At 35.9% G+C, this 15410-nt stretch overlaps 1 protein-coding gene and 1 long non-coding RNA gene across 8 annotated transcripts in view; one reads left to right on the top strand and one right to left on the bottom strand.

Annotated features, from left to right (window-relative positions):
* The first annotated feature begins 329 nt into the window (after positions 1-329).
* Positions 330-15410, top strand: part of ZNF420 (zinc finger protein 420) — a 41193-nt gene continuing 26112 nt past the window's right edge. For 2 of the 7 annotated variants that reach the window (XR_014257061.1, XM_082439315.1), the window contains exons 1-4: positions 330-624; positions 2165-2219; positions 10524-10613; positions 11891-12017. Coding sequence is in view for 3 of the 7 variants with exons in the window: in XM_082439315.1 (XP_082295441.1) it covers positions 10605-10613; positions 11891-12017 (136 nt within the window). In the remaining 4 variants the exon portion in view is untranslated. Of the gene's footprint in view, positions 683-2164; positions 2221-10523; positions 10614-11890; positions 12018-13421; positions 13557-15410 lie in introns of those variants that run through there. The other 5 variants (XM_082439313.1, XM_082439312.1, XM_082439310.1 and 2 more) reach the window with 4 other exon arrangements.
* Positions 9152-13409, bottom strand: LOC309649418. The gene is made up of 2 exons (XR_014257104.1): positions 13211-13409; positions 9152-10593 (listed from the first exon to the last, which is right to left on the bottom strand). It is a non-coding gene; the product is annotated as an uncharacterized lncRNA (long non-coding RNA).

Genomic DNA, 15410 nt, shown 5'->3' on the forward strand with positions numbered 1-15410 from the left:
ACACACAGGCAGAAATATAACCATACACTCGGCCACTGAGGGACTCCCAGTCCACCCGAAAATATCTCGCGTTGTCTCGCAAATATTCACAAGCACCAAAGGGCCTGACAAGGCACACAGAGGGTCCATTGCCAGTCTGACGCTCAGGCTGGTCCCCTGCACCTGCCCCACCGGCGGGTCCCACTTTCTCCTGATGTGTATAAGACCCCGAACCCACTCAACACTCGCCGCGGTCTCAGGGGCCAACTGCCCGAGGCGAGCGCGCCCCACGCCTGCGCACTGAGCGCAGGCGGGCTCTCCCAGAAATCTCCGGGGCGCGGCAGCTGGGGCGAGTTAGTTCTAGCAGCCGGGTCCTCGAACCCAGCGGAGAGTTTGTGGACTGGGTCTCCTAACGTTCTCGCTGGCCAGCCACAGCCTGCCCGGTGTTGGACTACATTTCCCAGAGCCACCGCGTCCCGAACGCGGCTTCATTTCCGTTTGTTCGCGCGACTTGGGGACCTCGCGTGGGGAGAGGGCTGCGTCTGTGGAGGAGTTTGGCCTGGCTCCCGCAGGGCGGGCGAACCCGAAACCGGGCTGGGATCCCGGGCACCAGGTCCTGGACCCTGAACTGCACCCTCTGTCGAGGTGAGTATGTCCGGAATGCCAGGGTGGAAACGCTCGGAGGAAGAGTCACTGCAATTACGTGGGTGGCCGTGTCTCCTGGTGGGGTGTGTGTGTGTGTGTGTGTGTGTGTGTGTGTGTGTGTACGCGCGCGCGCGACAGCCAGCCTGGTATTGGTGACTGTATGGGCGAATGGTCGTGTGCTACTGTGGTTTTGTGTGTAAGCGTTTGTGTGAGTGTGAGTTGTTTTGACTCTGAGGCTGTGATAGTACTGCTGTGACTTTGTTTGTGACCGCGTGCTTACTTGACTGGAAATGTGCTTATGTGACAGTGTAATTGCGTGTGGACTGCGTGCTTATGACCCTGAGGTGTGCGACAGTGTTGTTGTGACAGGGTGTTTGGAAGTGCTTGTGTTACTTTGAAGTTTTGTATGTGTGTTACTAGGGTTTGCCTGTGACTTCGAAGTGTTACGACACTGTTTCTGTGACACGATGTTTGTGATTGCTTGTTTCCTTGACCTGGTACTTGGTTGTGTTTTTCTGACTATCTGATTGGATGACTGTGTGCCGTTTTCATGACTGTATGAAGAGAGTAAAAGTGCTGTTGTGAAAGGTTATTTTGGGCTGTGTGTGTCCCCAACAGGGTGCTCGTATATGCTTGAGTGATTGTGTGTATGCTCTGTGTATGATTGGGTTTTAAGACTAGGTGGTCAGACAGTGTAGCATTAACTTGGTGATTGTGACTCTGGCTGTGTGACTGTGGAAATGTGATTGTGTGTGACTTTGTGAGTCATTTGTATATTTTATAGTCTGTGATCTTATGGGAGTTTAGTGGGGTACAGAGGTAAAATTGCATTTTGGTAATTTCTGGGGTTCATTCTGTGGCTGAGTCAGCCTATGGATTAAGAATCCCTTGTGGCTTTGTCCTCCTCTGAGGACTTGACTTATTTCTCTTTTGACCACAGTGATTACCACACCCTACCCCCCACCCCCCATTTCACACATTGCCTGTAGTGCTTCATTTTTCATATCCATCCTTAGTTTGCCCTGGGATTGTAGATGTAGTTTCCCTGCTGCTTGCTGGTGCTCTTTCACCTTATAGCCTTAAGGGTTTTGGATGCAGAGAAGTGACAGGAAGGAAGAAATCAGAAATTTGAACCCCTGAATGAAGAGTATTAGTTATTTCTAAGGCACAGATCTGGACTTGAGATGAGAATTTTAGAGCTGATAGCACCTTCAAGACAGGTCACTTGGAAATGTAATGGGATTCCAGGAGTGGGAATACTTCCAGAGAGTGTGCTAGAGGAGTCAGCCATACACTTGAGAACCTGTAGCACTCCCCTTCAGGACTCCGTCTCCAGCAGACACCTTTGAATTCAGAAACAAATTCTAGCCCAAGATGGCTGTGAACTTGGCCCTTCTTTCTAATACAGAAAGTGCAGAACTGTTCTAGTCTCCTTTTGACTTTCCTCTATGTTAAATGAGGGGTAGATTGGTGGCGTTCTAATTTAGAGTATACCCTAAGAAAGGCCCAGTATCTCATGATTCTTTTTTCTTTCCCTCAGAATAGCGCCCAGAGGAAGAAAGAATGGCTGTTATACAATCAGAAGCAAGCTCCAAGGTGCGTAGATGTTTTCTCTTTGTTTCGTGAAATGCCTTTGTTTTTTCAGGACATAGGAATCTTTGGGGTTTTTTGGGGGGTTTTTTTGTTTATTTATTTTTGGCTGCGTTGGGTCTTCGTTGCTGTGCGCGGGCTTTCTCTAGTTGCGGCGAGTGGGGGCTACTCTTCATTGCAGTGTACAGGCTTCTCATTGCGGTGGCTTCTCTTGTTGCGGAGCACGGGCTCTAGGCGCGCAGGCTTCAGTAGTTGTGGCACGTGGGCTCAGTAGTTGTGGTGCGTGGGCTTAGTTGCTCTGTGGCACGTGGGATCTTTCTGGACCAGGGCTGGAACCCATGTCCCCTGCATTGGCAGGCGGATTCTTAACCACTGTGCCACCAGGGAAGTCCTGAATCTTTGCTTCTTTTTGAAATTTCCTAGGTAAGCCTTCTCAAATGATGGAGGGGCAAGGCAGTTTTCTGTAGATTGAGAGCAAGGAATATGTGCAGTTAATTGTGATAGATGCTTCCCAATAGCGGTTAAACTGAGGAAGAATGGATTTGAGATCCATAAATTTAAAAAGGAAGAGTTCTTTTGTGTTATTTCTGACATAGCAGCATTCTGTTTTTTTAACTTTTTTAAAAGTTTGTTAATTTTCAGAGGTACACAGAAGTGTACCTCTGTACTATCGTATGCCCAGCTTAAAAGTTATCACTTGCCAATCTTATTTCAGTTATTCTGCCTTCAGTTCAAAATCCCTCCTAGTTTGCCTTTTTATTTCTTCTTTGTCTTATGGGTTATTTAGTAACATGTTATTTAGTTTTCAAACATTTTAAGGATCTTCCGGAGGTCTTTCTGCTACTGATTTTCTATTTTCATTCCATTTTGTTCAGAGAATATACTTTGTATGACTTGAATTCTTTTAAATTTATTAAGATTTATTTTATGACCCAGAATGTGTGGTCTATCCTAGTACATGTTTGATGTGCACTTGAAAAGACTGTATTCTGCCACTGTTGTGTGGAATGTTCTATACATATGTGCTAGGTCAGATGGATTGGTACTGTTTAAATCTTCTGTACCCGTATTGAATTTGTTGGATTTACCTCTTTCTCTTTGTACAGTAGTTTCTATCAGTTTCTGCTTCATTTATTTTGAAGCTCTGTTATTAGGTACATAAATGTTTCAGATTATATGTCCTAATGTTGAATTGACTCCTTTATCATTATGAAATGGTCTTGTAATATTCTTTGCTCTGAACATTTACTTTATCTGATATTTAACATAGCCATTTCAGCTTTCTTTTCATTAGTGTTAGCATGGTATATCTCTATACTTTTACTTTTAACCTATTTGTGTTCTGATAAAGTACATTTCTTGTAGGCAGCATTTGGTTGGATCTTGTGTTTTTATCCAGTTTAACAATATCTGTCTTTTAATTGGAGTGTTTTTACCATTTATATTTAGTGTGATTATTGGTATAGTTTGGGTCAAATCCGTCATCTTTCCATTTATATTTGTTCCATCTCTTCTTTATTTCTTTTTCCATATTTTCTGCTTCCTTTTGGATTGAGAGAAAGAGTTTCAAAATAACAATACCAACATTTTTACTAATCTTATGAATATGGAAAACAACCAAGACTTCTTGGAGTTCAATGGGAGATAACTCACTAAGGATCTATAATCAAATTACTGTGTTTTTAAAGTCACCTATAATAACACCTTTCCTATAGTTAAGTCATCAACTTGAGAGACACAGGCTCATTTGTTTCACCTTGCTTTCTACTTTTAGGGATTGTTTTCCCACCACTTTGATTTAATTTTGTTTTAAAATTAAATAAGATATTTACATATTTCTAAAATCAAAACTGTAGAACAAGATGAATTTAGAGAAGTCTAGCATCCATTCCTGTCTCTTCCACCTTGTTTTTCTTCCCTCTGTAGATAACTACCTGTGCTTCTCTTTGGTTTATTCTTCTATTTTTCTTTCAAATGATATATATATGTTTATGTGTATGTGTTTGTATGTATATGTATGTATTTTTTATCATCTTCATTCTTAATCAAAAAGGAGCATTCCTTGTATACTGTTCTGCACTTTCCTTTTTTTTTCTCACATATTTAATGTATCCCAGAGATCACTGCATAAGCAGCCTATAGAGATCCTCCTCATTCTTTTTAATAGCTTCATTTTATGTTGTGTGGATATACTGCTTTATTCAGCCAGTCTCCTACAGGTGGGCATTGGTGGTTTTTTCCCCAGTGTTTTGTTGATAACTGTGTATATTGTTTCTATGGTTTATCTTTGGAGCAAATTTCTAGAAGTGGCCTACTTTTAGTTTATTTTAATGCTTTTGACATAAATTCTACCCAAATCACAACCTTGAGTAATAATAAAATTGGCCCATTTCCTCATTTTTCCCCTTTCTTACTTTTTTCTCCATTACCCAAATTTTCAAAAAAAAAGTCTTAGAGTCTGTCTTTATACTGTTAAATATTCTTTTTTCTCTGAATTTATTGAGAATTTCTCTTTTTAACCATAGCATACCCTTGTTTTAAATTTCAGGAAGCTATTATTTAGTTTTACGACATCAAAGTAGTACATGTTTGTTGGAATGATTTAGAAAATACAAAAGGAAACAAACAAGGAAGAAAATAAAAATTACTCAGAAACCCTCCTTAGGAATGAATCATAGTTCATATTTGGATTCTATCCTTCAAGTCTTTCTTTTTTACTTCTTATTATGGAAAAATTCAAACATATGCAAAACTAAAAGTATAGTGTAAGGCATCCCTGTGTACTCTACCCATCACTCAGCTTCAACAAATATCAGTTTAAGGCTAAACATGTTTCATCTATGGTTCTACTACTCTCTCCCCTGACCCAAAAAAGCATGGATTATTTTGAAGTAAATTCCAGATATATAATTTCATTCACAAGTATTTTAGTGGGTGTTTCTAAAATATAAGGACTTTTTATTTTAAAAACATAACCACAATGTCATTACTATTAAAAAGAAAAAAAGAACTCAGTACTCTCTTAATGTCATAAAATAGCCAGTTAGTGTTCATGTTTTCCCCATTGCCCATAAATATTTTTTTATGGTTTGTTAGAATCAAGATCCAAACAATGAGCTTGGTGCTTGTGGTGACCTAGATGGGTGGAATGGGGTGGGGGGAGGGAGGTCCAAGAGGGAGGGAATGTAGGTATACATACAGCTGATTCACTTCATTGTACAGCAGAAACTAGCACAATACTGTAAAGCAATTATACTTCAATAAAAAAAAAAAAACCTGTCCAAAAAAAAAGATCCAAAGAATGTCCGTTTAATGTAATAAGAAGATATATTTCTTAAATCTTTCTTTTTCTCATTTCTTTCAGTTTTATTTGTTCCAGAAACAGAGTTTCTTACAGAGTTACCCATATTCTGGATTTTGTTGATTGCATATACGTGGTGTTATTTAACATGTTCCTTTAACCTGTATTTCTTGTAAACTGGCATTTCTAGAGGCTTGATCAGGTTCAGGTTTTTTGTGTTTTTGCTTGTTTGTTTTATGCTAATCCTTCATACATAATGATATATACATCTATGAAGTAGTGAATATTTGGTTGTTTTCCTTTATGTGATGTTAGCAGCCATTGATAATCTTTATTTGGAATCCATTATTTTATCAGAAGTCACAAAATATTATTTAATTCTATCACTTCTTTTGCATTTATTAGCTGGGATACTTCTGTAAAGGGAGCCATCCTCTCACCAATGTCTTGGTTACTCTGAAGTATAGCTTATGCAAAAGAAGTAGGATAAAAGCTTGATTTTACTCTCATTTTTCAGCATCTTCCAAAGTTTATCGTGTGTTTTCCTTTTAAATTATCATTATGAACTTGTAGATTCAAATATATTTGGTATGTTTCAGTCTATAGCAGTTATTCTTATTAATACTCAAACTGTCCATCTGTTGCCAGTGGGATCCTGTTTACTACCTCTGATTTGGCTCCTTTTGAATTCCTTTTGATTACTGTTGGAGTTTGTGGTAGATTCCAAACTTTCTGGTGTGACAACATGTTCTAGGCCCATCTTGTCCATTTTCCTGTGTTAAACATGAAATCAGCCACTTCTCTGTGGAGCCCTGGTTCCTTTTAGTGAGAAGTGGTTTTAAGAAGCCACAATTAGGATAGTAGGAGTTCTCATTGCTTCTGGTTGTTATTGCTTGTAGGTCTTTACAGAGTTGGTTAAATATGTATTTTTTAGAAGGAGAAAAATACATCCTGAGTTTATAATGATATTTCCAATTGAATTTAAAGGTTATAGAGTTTTTCTTGATTTTTACATTTGTATTTCTTTTAGTACTCTGAAAATCTTTATTCTTAATAACATTAAGATAATTACATACTTGATTTATTCTCATTGATGTATGTGTGTGTAATCATTTCAGAATTGTCTGTTTTAGAATAACAATGCCAATATTATTAATAATAATTTATTATTTTATTTAATAAAACTTTTGTTAATAATATTTAATACATATTATTTATTAATATTAATAATAGTATAGTTACTGAAAAATAGCTATTTGGTTATTTGTTATTAGTTATTTGGTCTGTAGGTTATATTGCACTAGGAATCTAATGTCAAATGTACGTATTTTAAAATTCCTTGAAATAACCACTTCCTTTCTGTGTTTACCCTGCTAGTATTATGAACAGGTAAGTTTGTTTCACTTTGCTTTTGGTTCTTAGGGATTTTTTTCCAGTTTGATTTAATTTCGTCTTATAGTTATACAAAACATACTCACAGTTCCAAAGTCAAATGGATTCTATTTGATACCACCTTATAATTTTGTGTGTGTGTTCACGAGAGATATTGAGCTAAAATTTTTTTCTTGCAATATTTTTGTCAGGTTTTGATATTATGGGTTTTTTGCCTCAAAATGTAAAAGAGAATGTCTACTCCTTTTCTTATTTTCTGAAAAAGTTTGTGAAGGAATAGTATTATATCTGCCTTAAATGTTGGTAGAACTTCCTGGTGAAGCCATCTAGGTCTTCTCTGTAGATAGGGTGTTTTATTTTGTTTTACTAAAAACTCGATTTCTGTAATATCTATGGGGCAGTTTATATTTTCTGTTTCTTCTTGTGTGACTTTTGATAATTTGTGTTTTAAGTAATTTGTCCATATCATTCATATTGTCAAATTTATTGGCATAGGGTTGCATTATCCTTTTAATGCCTGTAAGATCAGTATTCTCTTCTCCATATTGGTAATTTTTTTTCTTCATAGATTTGCTAGGAGCTTATCAACTCTATTAATCTTTTGAAAGAACAAGTTTTTTGCTTTGTTGATTCTCTGTTAAAATCCATTTTGGATCCATTGTGGATTTTGTGTTTATTTCTATTATTTCTTTTCCTCTTACTTTGGGCTTCGTTTGTTCTTCTTTTGCCAGCTCCTTAAGGTGGGAACTGATAGTACACATTCCTTTTTTCCTAGCATTTAAAGCTATAAATTTTCCTTTAAATACTGTTTTTGCTGCAGCCCACAAAATTTGGTAAGTTGTGTTTTCATTGTCATTCAGTTCAGCATATTTTTTAATGTCTTTTGTGATTTCTTCTTAAGAGTTATTTAGAAGTGTGTTTAATTTGCAAATACTTGAAGGTACTACTAGACCTCTTATTGTTATTTCTAATTTAATAGTGTGTGGACAAAGACCAGAAAATATACTCTGAATGATTCAAATTTAAAATATTTTTGATACTTTGTTTCTTTCCCACACCTGACTTAGTGCCTAGCCATGCATCGCAGTATCCTAAGGAGTTGCAGTCCTAGGACTCAGGCCTCCCAGCCAGCCATGCTCTTATGCACATCTGCCTTCCTACCCCAAGTGCCTCCATTACGATACCGCTTTATCAGGCACAGACTTCCTTATCATGTATAGGGAGGCAAACCTTGAAGATACTTTTTCTCCACTGTGACTTTTCTACTCCTAACCCTTCCCCCATCTCCCTCTCCATGAAGTGGGAGGGGTCTTTTGTTTGGTACTCCGTTGGCAGTGAGATGATTCCATAAATCTGTGTTTATCCATTAGACCTTCTGTAGGTGCTGTTCCATGGGGGAGAATGGAACAGTGGGGGACTCAGTACTTTCTCTCGGTTAGCCTCTTGCTTATACTAGCTGATTAGTAAGTGATTAAAGATTAAAGGCTTGACTGGTACTGTCATTTTGGCTGTTGTCTTGTCTTCGTCAGCTTTTCTGACAACCAGCAGCTCAGCTCTCTCTAGCACAGCTCAGCTCATGACAGTTGAGTGTGGTATTCTTGACAGTTGGGTATGGTATCAGTTATATCATGGTACTTGATAGTGTTGTATAAATCCTCTATATTGTTACTGATTTTTAAGAATCTACTTGTTGTGTCAATTACTGAGAGAAAGATGTTAAAATTTCCAAATCTGATTGTGGATTTGTCTATTTCTTCCTTTAGTTCTTTCAAGTTTTACTTTATATATTTTGATGCTCTTTTGTTAAGTCTTTACACATTTAGGATTGCTGTGTTTTCTTGATGAATTTATCATTTATTGCCAGTGTTACTCTTTGTCTGTTTTGCCTTATATTAATACAGGTACACAAGCTTTCTTATGCTTAGTGTTTGTATGGTATATATTTCTGCGTTTAACTTTTTTTTTAATCTTTATTGGAGTATAGTTGCTTTACAATGTTGTATTAGTTTCTTGCTTTCTCCATTTAACTTTTAACCCATCTGTTTATATTTAAAGTGCATTTCTCGTAAAGAGCATACAATTGGAATTTGCTTTTTTATCTTGCCTTGACATTGTCTTTTTATTGGAATAGTTGGACTGTCTACCTTTAAGGTAAGTAAAATTTAGTTTAAGCCCTGCCAGGGATGGAAGTATCCATATACATGTCTTTTATGAAGAACTTGGCACTTTTTGGAGTTTAGTTCATTTAAATTTATTTGTGTCTTCAGCTCTGTGATGAATTTTTTTTTAATTCTGAATTTACATCTTATCTGAATTCTTTTTTTATTGTTACGATGGGCACAGTTATCTATTGTAGCTGGAAGAAGTGGAATTTCTAATTAAATATTTATTGATCACCTATATCAATGATTCTCTGTAGGGGCAGTGACTTTCCCTAGGGATGTTTTCGAAATATAGCTGGGTTCTTTTGAATGTTTAAATAACTGGGTTGAGGGTGAAGGCTTCTGGCTTTTGAAGGACTGAAGCAAACCATGGATCTAGATCACAGCTTAGAAAGCTTTTCTGTAAAAGGCTAGACAGTACATATTTTAGGCTTTATGGGCCATATGGTCTCTCTTGCAGCTGTTCAACTCTGCCATTATAGTGTGAAAGTAGCCAAAGACAGTATATAAGTGAATGAATATAGATGTGTTCCAGTAAAGCTTTATTTTAAAAAATAATCGGTGGGCAGTAATTTGCCAACTTCTAGATGTCCTGAAGTGCATAACAAAGAAATTCTCTGTGACCTGCAAAATGAGGACCATAGCTGGGGGAAAAATGTGTTTATAATTATCTGGGTCTGGCACCTCTCACGTAAAGCATTTTTTGCCTGATTTTTTTGAATTGCTGCACTTATCTATTTTACTATTATTGCATGGTTTTACTGTCAGCTAAATCTTCCAGGAATGCTACCATAGTTTGATTGAGAAAAGATTGTACTTTGTTTTATTCAGAAATTTACTGAGTTTTTTTAAACCATTTTAAAACGTTATGGCACTGACGGCAACACTGCTTGTGATATGACTTGCCAGTATCACATACTTGTAGAAGTCTTCATTTGTAGGTAATGAATTTCATTGATTCTACACACACATACACACACACATACATGCATATATGGCCTTTATTTTAAAATGTCAACTATAAATAAAAGATGTCAACCATATTAAGTTGAATATTGTAATCTTATAAATCTAAAAGTGTTCATTTTAAGTAGTTGTAAGCCTAAGTATTTAACTATTTGAGCCTTCTATGTAGTTGTGTATGGTCATTAACATATTAAAATTTAACAGTTGGTCATTATCTCTGTTTTTGGTATAATGTATATAAATGTGTTTTATTACCTATAAGTTTCATTTCAGAAACAGTAAAGAAGTTGTAAATGTTTTCTCTTTGTATATAGAGAGAGCATTGAGTTTGACCAGGGTAAGAATCACCACCTGTATCTCCCCTGCTTAGTGTATATTTTAGGGATGGGAGAAAGAGACAGGAAGAGGAGAACAACAAAGATAATTCTAACTTACCCATTTGGAGCTTTGCAGAAAGCATGGTCTCATGGTTCTGTTTCTCCTCCCCGGTACTGCCTTTTCCAGACTCTGTGCTTTTCTAAGATAGGAATCCAGAAGATGATCGATCATTTCTTGCAGCTGTAAAAACCATGGCTCAGGTAAATCAGTGCTTCTTTGTGCCCTCTTTAAATAATCACTTTTTTACAGAATATGTGCATGTTTGCATTCCTTATTCCTAAAAGTTCCTTCCTGACTCACCCCATTCATGAGTGTGCTTTCCAGTTTTTTCCATTCTTATAAGTGATAGTGTCTTCCCTATGTATGTCTTTCTAATCTAACCTTTATTCACATACTTATGCAAAAGTCCAGTGAGCATCTTTGACTGGGAACACTGATATAACAAAAGCAGAGTCCCTGATTTTTTAAGATTTGTACATACCACGCATGAGAAAAATTTGAACGTCTCTTTAGACCTACATTTCCTGGTTAGACAAGATAGGATTTGGTCTTGACTGGGCTTAGTGTCCATACATGGCAAAGCTCGTGCTTTGTGAGCTTTTAAGATAAGGAACATATTAGGGATTGAATACAGAGAGATCAGGGATCTTCCCTGGGAATCCGTGATTGACGAATACCAGTAACATGGATCATTTTGAGATTCAACATTTTGTGCTAATCTTGAATGTGTAAGTTTAGATTATCTTTTCTACCTTTCTGTTGCTTAGAATAAAGAAAAGGTACGTTTTTAAATGATTAATAGTAACAAGAAAGATCATTATTTACGTGATGATGCTGTTGAGAATTATAAACTCCCAAAAGTAAAAAATGCTTACAAGATTTTTATGTAACCTAAAGTGTTCAATGATGCACACTTATTAAGTCAGATATAGTCATTATATGGAGCTATTCTACAGTCTATTTAAAATATTTACTAAATTATTGGTAACAAGGAAAATGCTTATGATGTAATATTCTGATATAATGATGAACCTGATGTTTCAATAAATTCTTTAATTTTATGCAAATCTTATAAGATAGAAATTTTATAAGGTTTTACAGAAAATTATACCAAATTATTTCCTTCTTAAATAGAGAAGAAGAAAGAGAAACTTGCATTTGTTGAGAATGCATGATATGTAAGATACCTATTGTACAGGGTGCTTGTGTATGCTATTTCTTTCAATTGGGACATTGCATTGACTTTATTCTCAGATTTATGTGTAAAATGAGATATTCTATATGCAGGAAATATCTACAGCAACAGGCATAAAAAGGAACTTCAGAAGCACCAATTTCTTTAGTGTCTTATCCATGTAAGAGGCTTCCCAGCCTATTTGCTCTGTTGCCTTCTTCGTGGAGAGCTCTCTGTCATCTCCCCTTCCATTGAAAAAATATTTTCTTTATTTCCACAACTAGTATTATGTTTGTGTTTCAGAGATCAGTGATGTTCAGGGATGTTGCCATTGACTTCTCTCAGGAAGAGTGGGAATGCCTGGACTCTGCACAAAGGGATTTGTATAGAGATGTGATGTTGGAGAACTATAGTAACTTGGTGTCACTAGGTAAGGATATCTACCCCTGGTATTTCAGTATCTACCTTTGGAATGGCTGCTTTCTTTTCTGTTATTTCAAGGTTGTTTTTAAGTGATTAACTGAATTTCTTATTATTCTCCAAGGAATAGTTTCAAATTACTGGAAGTAGACATGGATGGTTTCATTGGGCACATTTATCTTCTCCATCCTTCAAATATAATTGCCTGTCTTCCTTCCTGTGTTCCTTGATGAACAAAGGGAGAGAATTGAATTCTGGGACACTTGCAATATTGCCAGAAAAAACAGGCTATGATTCATTGTTACAATTTAGATCTGCCAAAGCAACTCTAAATATTTTTTTAATAGAGAAATGTATGGTTTTTCTGACAACAGAAGAGCTTACATTATTTATATAGTGACAGTGTGGATCAATGCATTTCACTAACAATTCAAGTGAACACAATCCATTACAAAAAAAAATTCTCTTATTTGTGTTTTGCAGTTGAACATCACATTTTAAGAACTTTGTATTTTACACTGAATGAATATGCTAGAACCACCTTTTATTGGAAAATAGCTCAGGAAGAAACTGTGATTGTTGAAGAAAGTTCATTGTTTTTTTCCTGTAGCAACATAAGGGACAGAGCATATATCAGTTAAAACTTTAATAAGTGATTTTCCCATCTAAATGATGACTTTAGTCTTTGGACTCTTCAAATCACTGGAATATAATTGTCTCTTGCCCCTTCACTCCTCTTTTCCCCCTGTAACAATGCTTTTATGTAAACTTGGGAGTCAGTTCCTTTCCAGATTTTTTTTTTTTGTATTTAGACATATAATTTGTCTCCATTCTTTAAAATGTACTCATTTATTCAAAATATATTTATTTATTGAGGGGCCTATTCTATGCCAACGACTGTAGTAGGCATTGGAGAAATAATGATCTAAAGAAGGTTCCTATTCTGCTGAAACTTACATTCTTGTGGGAGAAATACAAAATAAATAGGGAAACAAAAATATATGTGTATGTGTGTGCATATTTATGTGCATATATTTATTTAATAAATATAAAAAATTGCAGGTAGCAATAAACAGTATGAATAAAGGTGAAGTAGAATAGGCAGAGAAAGAACTAAATGGGGAATGGGGGGGTAGGTTATTTTAGATTGGTAGATTTTGGAGAAACCTCTCTAAGAAAGTAATATTTGAACAAAGACTTTACCAAAGTAAGGGCATGAGTCAGGCCAGTATCTGGAGGAACAGTATTCCAGGCAGTTGGAGTAGTAGGTGTAAAGGGCTTGGGCTGGGCATTAACTCTGTAGGAGGAATAGAAAAACATTATATCTAAAGAAAAGTGAATGATAGAGTAATAAGAAATAAGGATAGTTAAAGAATAGAAAAAAAGGAGTTGAAATTTTATTCTCTAAGGTGGTGCCCTCTGAATCCTGGCCGAAGCAAATGCATATTCTCTCTGGAGGAAAGTAAGAGGGCTTTTAGAATTCTCACAAATTAATCAACAAAAGATGAGCTCACAAAGATCATCAAACCCACGAGGAAACAGGTCACAGGTGAGTTGATAAGTAATCTAAGGAAACAACAGATCGCATGGTAAAAGATTTAACATATTGGAATTTTTAAATGTAAATATAAACTATTGGTGAAATACTTAAAGAAAGAAACTAAATTACAAAAATGAAAAGCAATAAAAGATTTTTATAAAGGAACAGATGTGACAGAGAACTAAATTGAGCATTTCTAAAGGTTCTATTTAGTTCTTTTTAAAAATAATCATTCTAAGGTTGATAAATTTGACTGCATGAAAATTATTCTCTTTATAAAAAGACATCATAAAAAAAGTAAACAGCAAGCCGTGAATTTGGTGAAGATATTTGCAATGCATATTGACAGGAATTCATTTAGTATCTAGAATATAAAAAGCTCCTATAGATGGTTAAGAAAAAGGTAAATAACCTTTTTGAAAAATTGGGTAAAAGACATTTATAGGCAGTTCAAGGAAAAGGAAATGCAAATAGCCAATAATCATGAAAAACTGTTCAACCTCACTAGCAATCAGGAAATGCAAATTAAAACCACAGTGAGATAATTATTTCACACGCCCTAGATTGGCAAAAATTGAGAAGTATTACAGTACCAAGTGTTTACAACTTTTCAATGCAGAAGTGCTATATACCTCATTATTCATAAAAGCCAAAAAGTGGAATGACCCAAATGTCTATCAGCTGATGAATAGATGAGTAAAATTGGTATATCCTTACAATGGAATATTAGTCAGCAATAAAAAAGAATGAAGTTCTGATACATACTACAATACAGATGAACCTTGAAAACATGCTAAATGAATGAAGCCAGACACAAAGACTACATATTGTATGATTCCATTTATATGAGATGTCCACAGTAGACAAATCCATAGAGACAGGAAGTAGATTAGTGGTTGCCCAGCACTGGGGTGGGAGCTGGCATGTGAGGGTGGATTGGAAAATGAAAATGGGGAAATTGAAAATGACTGCCAATAGGTATGAGGTTTCTTTTTGAGGTGACAAAAATGTTATAAAATTTGATTGTGGTGATTATTGTACAACTCTATGAATATACTAGAAACTGTTGAATTGTATGTACTCTGAATGAACTGTAGGTATATGAATTATATGTGAGTAGATCTGTTTTTTTAAGTGTTCTGTACCTTACTAATGTCAGTATCAATTGGCATAATCACTTTGGAAAAATATATAGAAATTATTTCTAAACTTTTAGAAAAGTATTTTTATTTATTTGGTTGCACCGGGTCTTAGTTGCGGCACACGGGATCTTCATTGTGGCATGCAGGATCTTTAGTTGCAGCATGTGGGATCTTGTAGTTGTGGCACGCAGGCTCTTAGTTGCAGCATGCAGGATCTAGTTCCCTGACCAGGGATGGAACCCAGGCCCCTTGCATTGGGAGCACGGAGTCTTAACCACAGGACCACCAGAGAAGTCCCTATTTCCAAGTTTATATGCACTTTGGAAATAGCAGGAGTCCTTTTAAAAATTCCAGATCCCAGGCCACATCCCAGACCAATTAAATCACAATCTATGGGCACGGGACAGAGATATTATTTTTTGAAGTTCCTTAGCTTGTTCAAATAAATGTTCAGACATGTTTGATAACTACTGTAATATGATATTATCTGAGAATTTATTTTTAAAATTTAATTGTTATTGCCAGTATGCTTGGATTTATTTCTCTCCTATTTTATGCTTTTGGATTACTCTCTTGATCTTCTTTGCTTCCTTTTAAAATCTTTCCTTAATCAGGATGGGTACAGTTTTTTTGTTTTTTGTTTTTTTTCTTAAACTCCACTTCCTCCCTTGTTTAGTTTGGAAGATATACACTATTTGTATGCTTTTACTGGTTATCTTTA

Source organism: Balaenoptera physalus (assembly GCF_965194825.1).
Source record: "Balaenoptera physalus genome assembly, chromosome: 19".
Taxonomy (NCBI): domain Eukaryota; kingdom Metazoa; phylum Chordata; class Mammalia; order Artiodactyla; family Balaenopteridae; genus Balaenoptera; species Balaenoptera physalus.